The 8490-nt window shown below is 41.6% G+C and overlaps 1 protein-coding gene across 1 annotated transcript; it reads right to left on the bottom strand.

Annotated features, from left to right (window-relative positions):
- Positions 1–441: 441 nt before the first annotated feature.
- Positions 442–5927, bottom strand: LOC147449677 (uncharacterized). Its single transcript, XM_086521617.1, has 6 exons — positions 5019–5927; positions 2630–4913; positions 1883–2533; positions 1571–1792; positions 831–921; positions 442–742 (listed from the first exon to the last, which is right to left on the bottom strand). Exons 1-6 carry the CDS (start codon positions 5925–5927, stop codon positions 442–444), a joined length of 4458 nt encoding a protein of 1485 aa, XP_086377743.1.
- Between the last annotated feature and the right edge of the window lie 2563 nt (positions 5928–8490).

An 8490-nucleotide genomic window follows, 5' to 3' on the forward strand; every position in this document is an offset into this window, starting at 1 on the left:
TGGTTCCCCTCTCTCTCTCCCTCTCTCTCTCGCAGTCATCAAGTCTATAGGGTACTCTTTCAAATTTAAAATGTAGAGGTAAATCTCAAATTTTGTAGGTGGGATTACACTAAACCTTGGTTTTTTTGGAGCATATTCCTTTGTCTACATACTGGGTGGATTCTCTCTCTCTCTCTCTCTCTCTCTGTTGTCTAGCTAGCGAGAGAGACAGAGCTCTCTCTCTCCTTTCCTCTCTCTCTCTCATGCTTGATGAGAGAGAGAGAGCGGTACTGTGTGTGTTTGAAATTTATAAGATGGACAACATGAAAACCTTTATGCAGCAACCTAAACAAAAGTCATCACAACATATTTTCAAACTAAATTTGCACTAACATATATATAGTAAGTGATATTTCCCATGTCAAAAAAAATAACATGCGTAGAGACTTAAGATTTATACGCTCAAAAGTGTAGTCTACGACATGCCCTGTTGCGGTATCGAACCACCCATGGCCCACGATGTAAAACACATCTACCAATCACTGGAGGAAGAGATCCTAACACAAAAACACGTAGGAACCAAGCACCGAGACTAAGATTCTGAGCAAACATAGCATTATTTGGACGGGTTCTGCCTAACTCTGCAATGGTGACACGTGCTCTGAATCCTCTCTGAATAGCAACTTGAATGTAGCACAATAAGCTTGGATCATATGAAGCATGATATATACCCACCATTAAAAATTCTGGGTAATACTGTGATCTATAGCCAAACAAAAAGCTATTAGTATAGACAGTTATTTTGATACACAAAAGCTACTACTTTACTATATCAACATCAACATTGTTACCTTGCTACATCCAAGTCCTCGAGTAGATGAATCACCTGCATGGCTGTGATTGGACCCCTCCATAATGGTGGATCTAATACATAATCGTTGACTGTGAGATTTAAATTCTTTAAAGTATCGAAATGTCACAAACACACATATACAATATTTTACTCGGACGTGTCGAGGTCGTCTCCCTAGTGTGTAAGTCACAGAGGCGTTAGGATCCATCTTCATTCATACATATACATATACATAAAGGATTAGAAATTCATGAAAAAGCACATGAAGCATAAATCTCTCAACACTAATAAATCTTAGTCAATTGTTTTAGCGAATATTCCTTGCTTGAGGCTACACCATGTTTCATAAGAAGATACTAAGCTTGTAAATGACAATAGTTGCGAGATTCACCGTGCTTTTTTATTGGATGAAACATATCCAGCCACGTTAAACCCCATGGCAAGGGGGTGGCAGGGGGCAGGTCAATTGCAACACCTCTTTGTAGACAATGTTAGAAGTGTATGTTCTTTGATCTCCATGTCTACTAATGCTTGTTAAGTGACTATCACCAACCACAACCTTGATGGCAGAAGAGGATCTCACGCGAGACATTGCCACATATAGTTGACCATGGGTGAAAACAGGTGTTGGGAGATACAATCCAAGAACTCCCAATGTTTGGCCTTGCGCCTTGTTGATTGTCATCCCAAAAGCACAACGTAGGGGAAATTGGCGGCGTCTCAGATCAAAAGGGAGACCTTCTCTAGATCCCATGAGAAAATCAATCCTTGGAATGAACACTGCATTTCCTGCATAAGACCCTGTAATGATTTCTGCTTCAATCACTTTGCTGTGGAATTGCTTACAAATCAAGCGTGTCCCATTACAAAGACCACTTCTTGGATCCAAATTGCGAAGCAACATAACTGGAGCATTCTGTTTCAATTGTAAAACATGCGGTGGAAAGCCTCCCCCAAGATCTAAACTATTTACAAACTCACTTGTGAATAAAATGCTATCACAATTTGATTCACACACTAAGTCCGCACTGACATATTACTTATAAGTACAAGGAAATTGCTGCAAGCCCAAATTGTTTATAGTATCCACCTCTTTGTTCCGTGGAGCCAAAATTGCTTTATCCTTGAAAAAAGATGCATGGCAAGTCTGTGTTTCAAGGTCTCTATATATGCAAGCAACCAATGCTTGCAAATTATTTTGTGGTAGCATCATGCAAGCTGGCAGGGCCACATTATCAAGTATGTCCCCATCACAAACATCGCCATTACCAATATCAAGTGTCCATTGCACAAACTCTCTTTCAATAACATTACTTAAACAATTGACCACTCGCATATTCTGTGTTAGATGCATGATTTCTGTACGTTGCCAAATGTATGAGTGGCACAAAGATGCATTAACAATGTCTTCTCTTCCCCCTTTTCGCACAACAGGTAATATCTGTCTGAAATCACCACCAAGGAGGAGAACCTTCCCACCAAACAACATGTCATTTTTCATGACATCTTTTAGTGTCTTATCAAGAGCCTCAAAAGCGTGTCTATGAGCCATGGGGGCTTCATCCCATATGATCAGTGAACTCATTCTCAACAGCTCAGCAAGCTGGCTGTTTACTTTGATGTTACATGTGGACTCAGAAGTTATATCAATAGGGATCTTGAATCTAGAGTGTGCAGTCCTTCCATTGTCGAGAAGCTGTGCTGCAATCCCGGACGATGCACATGCCAAAGCAACTTTGGACTCTCCGCGTATCCGAGAGAGCAAAGCATTGTAGAGATAAGTCTTTCATGTTCCACCTGGCCCATCCAAGAAAAAAACAGTCTCTCTGCTCATGCAAGCTGCTTGTAAAACCCGATTGTAAGATTCCCTTTGCCCAACATTGAAAGATGATTCCATTCGAGCAGACAATACTCTTTGTTCCTCTCTCTTATACATGAACTCTTCAGCAAGCACTCCATGCTCACTCATAATTTGCAAGGCGTGATCCACCTGGGGCATTCCAGAATAATCCGAGAGCCTCTTTCCATAGTGTTGAAGCATTGTCTCTAAGTTTGACAAAGCTTGGTTCTGTGCCATGTGTTCACAGATATTCGCATCATTTGTGCGAACCCTCATATGATATACATGGTCCTCAGAAAGCTCCTTACATAAGCGATTCCACAATGCACAAGGATGTATTGGTTCACTAAAAACCAAAATGACTACAAACAGGAGGCGCAATTGTTGCCCTGTTTGTTGCTGAAAAGAAGCTTCTTCCAAACAAAGAAACCATTCATCATCGACTTGCAGTAATCCTCGTGCATTACATGTTTCTTTTAATGTGTCATATACTCGTCCATTGAAGGTTCTAATATCCTCAAAAGACTTACATCCTTTGCACATGTTGAGTAACATACGCAAATAGTACAAATCTCTAGCATTGGGAACAATGTGGTACATTCTTCCAATCATGTCACCAATTTGTCTTTGAGTCCATGTTCTACTTGCTGGCTTCCAAACCCACTTTGTTGGGAAGTCTATGTACAATAAATCGTTGGCCTCTGGATATTGTTGATTTGCAACAAACCACTCAGTGAACGTTGTCTTTTTGCTGACATCTCCCTCCACCACACTCTGTACAGTCGCTCTGTCGCTAAAGATGACTTGATTTTGATGAGGCAAATGAACTTGGAGCCGTTGCATGTCAGGTTTCTCTTGATGCATGTGAAACCCAAGTATACGCCAGATAGCCTCAGATGCTGATACATATCGAGCATTAAGATAGTTTGTAACTTCATTTAGAAGCCCTTCACTATCTTGTAGAACAACAGTGGCCCTGTCATGTCCCTTATACACATACTTGTAGAGATATTTCACAGCGGATATAGTGGAGCAAACCTCCACATTGATATGTGCATTGTACCTTATTGACAAAAATGGATTGTATGGAACAATCCATTTATTACTCATTTGCACTTTATTACGAACAACGTAATTTCCATCATCCCTCCTCATGTACGTTGGGTATCCATCCGTAGTCACAGTAGTCGATGCACTGAAGCTTTGAGGATATTTAAACCTACACTTCCCATCTTTCATACATGGAGCATTCTTATTCAAGTTTCCACACGGGCCATGCACATTACACCGACTGATAACATCATACAATTGTGGAAACATTACTTTATCAGGAAGCTCCGCACACACAATCTTATCATAATGCAATGTCTCTGTTGGCTTATGCTTAGATGCAAGTATCAATAGAATGTGAGCATGAGGAAGGCCTCTCTTTTGGAAATCAATCATAGAAATGTGTTCAATGACCTTACCAAAAATAGCTCTCTTAATCAAAAAGCCCATCAAATCCTTGAACTTATGGTAGAAAACACGGGCAGTAAGATCAGGACGATCATTGGATGTTTGTCCAGGCAGTAATGCATCCTGTATCTCCTTCCATCTAGGATTGCATGTGAATGTAATGAAGAGATCAGGTTTTCCTCTCTTGCGTACAATTGCCATGGCATCCTGGTACAGCTGGTGCATATAGCGAGGGCCACCAACATACGAAGAAGGCAATACAACCCTTCTTCCAACATTAGCACCCAATAACAATTCTCTATCATCCCTTGTTCCATCTCTTGCTCCAACCATATCTGTCAAGCCTTGATACACCTCACTGCGAAGTTCACTTTGATGATTACGAACCCACAAAAGCCTCAACTCCTCCATACAACTATATGCATCAACAATATATTGTTGCAGTAGCCTACCACCACGTAAAAGACATTGTGTCGTGTCATCTCTAATTTGCAATCTATACTTGTAGAAATCCATTGTAGAAATATACTTTGTAGTTCCATTTACTCGCTCTCTGCTTACTTCCGCTATGTTCACTTGGGGTATGTAAGGATTCCAACCTTCTTCACCATTTGGAAATAACAACACATATAATAGAGGCATGTATGACCTATGGCAATTTGAGATTCGTTTTAGACCACCACCCAAAAGATTCAACACAATATCACAATGGCCAATGTTGCTCTCTTCACCCTGACCAGGCATGATTGCAGCAACTTCCACACTTGTTGGAGCAACATATTGCTAGCCATTTGTACGCTTCTCAGTAATGACCATCCTAATCTCCGGAATATTGGAAGTTTGGACCATTGTAGCAAACCCCCTAAAAGCTTGAACATATGGATTTACTCGATGTATCATCGATTGCAGGATTTCCAAAACATCTGGTTTGAGTTTAGAAACATGACTCATCCTGTTTTGCAACTCATTCTCAGTGTCAAAAAAATACAACTGAGCAAAGCGAGGGATTTGACCTGATCGCTCTTCTGGCATCAATGGACCAATGTTATGATAAATAGATCCATGCACCTTGAAGGTATAGATTCCTTTTCTCTGGCAGAGAGATTCATCTATATGAGCTCCCAAAGAAGCAAATGCCAACACACTATTGTATGCTCTGATATGTTTCAAGAATTTTCTACTTCTAGTATTACCCCCGTGCATCAATTCCCTTAATTCTAAAGGAGGTTCACTTAATGGCGGCAAAGAAACATTTCCTGAGTTGCAACAACTCTTCCCCACAAATGTGCGAATGGTCTTTGCTTCCGTTTTCCAAGCTAAAGCACCACAAAAGGAACATGCAAAATCCAAGTTTCCTATGTTGTGAAGAATACACTTTTCATGAGAAATAGATAACATAGAGATATGCATCAAGGAAGTGGTCTCAAAATAAAAGTAGGTGATAGATAGGCAAAGTGTCTCAACTTTGGAGTAATCTCCCTCTCTGGAGACAATTACAGGCTCCTCAAGAACATCTCCATTATTGGCTTCCAAATTGTCTTCCACTTCAATCCCTACATAACTTTGTGAGAGAATTGACTCGTTATCTACATCCAATGCAATCCTTCCCTCAGGAAATTCATTGCATCGATTCACGTTTATCAAATGCTGGAAATCTTCCCAGCGAGGCACATCAATCTCACCCAGAGAACGCTGAACTCTATCTCGCGCTGCTGCACGTCGCGTAGCTCGAGAGGCTTGACATATCCTACTACGTCTTGCATGTCCAGGAGACAACACCTTTGGACCAATAGCCATCTGTCCAAAAAAGAACTCTTATAAGTACTCAGAGGTATATACAGGTTAGTATCTAGAGAATTAAGAAGAGAGTATGGAGAAGAAAGGATTTCCCAACTATGTCTATCTTTCTTTGAGAGATTCAGTGAGAGAAGGCTTGCCAACCCACATGGTAAATGTCTATATACTTCTATATCTGTCTCTCCATATCTCATCTAACTACTACTAAGGATATAGTTGTGGGAGCGAGTCCATCCGATTAGCCCACCGACGATTGTCGGTTAAATTCAGCCGGCAGTATTCCGCATTGGTTACATCGCGCCAGTCTGCACGTCAACCGGATTCTCGCCCGACTAAGGTCCCCTGACCCTTGAGGAGTCGCCACGTTAACCCATTATTGACCATTGGAAACCTTTGCTCAAGACGGATTCAAAGGTGCATCCAAATCAGCCCCAAAGTGCTTCATTATGAAGAGTTACCATGGTGACAGGTCCCCATTTGAGTTGGTAGAGTTGCATTGAGGCTTGGGTTGTTGTGTACATTCCGTTTACGCAATCAAAAGAAAATACCACATTGGCAATGGTGTGCATGTGATTACATTAGGAGAGACACTCTCGCTTTGCATCTGCCAAAAATAGCCTAGAGCTTCTTGACCCTACCCAAATTGGGCATATCTGGCAATCAATGCATTCAAAGAGACGGCATCCTATATAGGAAGTTCTCTCCCACTTTTTGTGCTTTATGAAGTGCTTCACATTTTTCATACCTAGAAAGAAGTCAGACATTGCACACACCTAGAATACTTTGTGTGTGTGTGTATGTGTGCGTGTGTGTGTGTGTGTGTGTGAGAGAGAGAGAGAGAGAGAGAGAGAGAGAGAGAGAGAGAGAGAGAGAGAGAGGGAGAGAGAGATTCACTGCTAAATAACTTGAGAGAGAGAGAGAGAGAGAGAGAGAGAGAGAGAGAGAGAGAGAGAGGAGAGATTCACTGCAACATAACTTGAGAGAGAGAGAGAGAGAGAGAGAGAGAGAGAGAGAGAGGGAGAGAGAGAGTTTCACTGCAACATAACTTGAGAGAAAGAGAGAAACAGAGAGAGAGAGGGCGAGGGGGGGCGGGGAACAGGAGGTGTGACCCAAAAGACACAGTGACAACAAAAATACTACAATTATGGAGATCCTCTGAGAATGTAGTATCCAAAGAAGACAACCAAGAGTCGTGAGCAAATTGGTATCCACTACATACATAAGCCTCCCCCAAAATGTAGTCAATATCCCCAAAGCCACCAAAATATAGATCCGCTAAGTCTATAATGAGAAAGAAGTGAGTATTACTATCGATTACATAATTCACTTCTTGCAAGGGTTGGCCTGCTTTGAACTGGATGGAACATCTCCAACGACATTAATCCCCTTCTTGGGCCAATGGGTCGTTACCAATGCATGGAGCTTGTTTGAGATAGATCTAACTTCGGAGACATGCACCTGTTGTATGTTGTATTGCTACGGTGGTCAATTTGTTGCTAGTACTTCGTAATTCAGGCACAATGCTTTTGAAATCAATGCTATCCTGCGGACCTCTCCAAGAGACTCATGATTTTTGCCTGGTTGCTTTCTATGCGAGAAAGTTGTCCTTGCATTGAGCTCTGTTGCTGCAAAATACCATTAATCTGTAGCTGCATCCGCTCCTCTAGACGATGAAGATAAACCCCTTGCTCATATTGTGAATGGCTCAACCAGTGAATGCTCTCTCTATAGGAAACCTGTGATGCCTCCGCTCTGTCACATGAGGCTTGAATTTTGGAGCATACTGTGTGGATGATACCTAGTCCATATACAATTTGCTTCTTTGCAGGTCCATCGCCACCTCGGGCAATGCGCTTGGCATTTCATAAATTGTTGCTTGGGTCTCTCTCTGGGGTAGAAAATATCACCTCCGAAGAATCTCCTCCAGAGGTAAGCACGTGCTCCATCTCTGTAAGAAAGAATAAGATATATATTTAGCACTGTGTTATACATGTTTTTCTCTCTATCTATTTCTATCTCTATTTCTCTCTATCTATTTCTATCTCTATCTCTCTATCTATTTCTATCTCTATTTTTCCCCTATCCACCTCTCTATACCTCCCTCTATATGGCGCAAGGTGGCCATAGAGAGAGCAATAGCCAAAGCCTGTGTGTAGGATGTCGTCTCTTGGAGTGCACTGATTGTGGGATATGCCTAACTTGGTTAGGGCCAAGAGAGCGGCTGCCCCATCCCTCTCTCTCTCTCTCTCTCTGTCTCTTTCTTCTCTCTCTCTCTCTCTCATGTGTAGGCATATCTCACAATGAGTGCACTCCAAGTCTCAATCTCACAGTCTCAATCTCACGTGGAGAGGATAGTTATCAAATGAAACAGCTTGAAATGTTATACTAAACGTCTTCAAAGGGCCAAGGTCTATGAGACCTATTTTTTGTAATTGTTGGTAGACTTTGGAAAACCAAGCACCAAATGGAGGGGATTCCAACCTAAACTTTTAGCGTTTCAAAAAGTGTAGCTCACACCACAAAGAGCTTTTTGAGGGTGATATCCGTTGCCATATCGCTGCTG

Source organism: Adiantum capillus-veneris, chromosome 10, assembly GCF_014529385.1.
Source record: "Adiantum capillus-veneris isolate H3 chromosome 10, ASM1452938v2, whole genome shotgun sequence".
In the NCBI taxonomy this organism is placed as follows: domain Eukaryota; kingdom Viridiplantae; phylum Streptophyta; class Polypodiopsida; order Polypodiales; family Pteridaceae; genus Adiantum; species Adiantum capillus-veneris.

Coding starts and splice junctions, on each gene's coding strand:
- LOC147449677 (XM_086521617.1), bottom strand. CDS start 5,927: ATGGCTATTGGTCCAAAGGTGTTGTCTCCTGGACATGCAAGACGTAGT. Junction 1,793..1,882: donor GGGCTTGCAGCAATTTCCTT/GTACTTATAAGT, acceptor TAAATAGTTTAG/ATCTTGGGGGAGGCTTTCCA. Junction 922..1,570: donor TCTCATGGGATCTAGAGAAG/GTCTCCCTTTTG, acceptor TAAATCTCACAG/TCAACGATTATGTATTAGAT.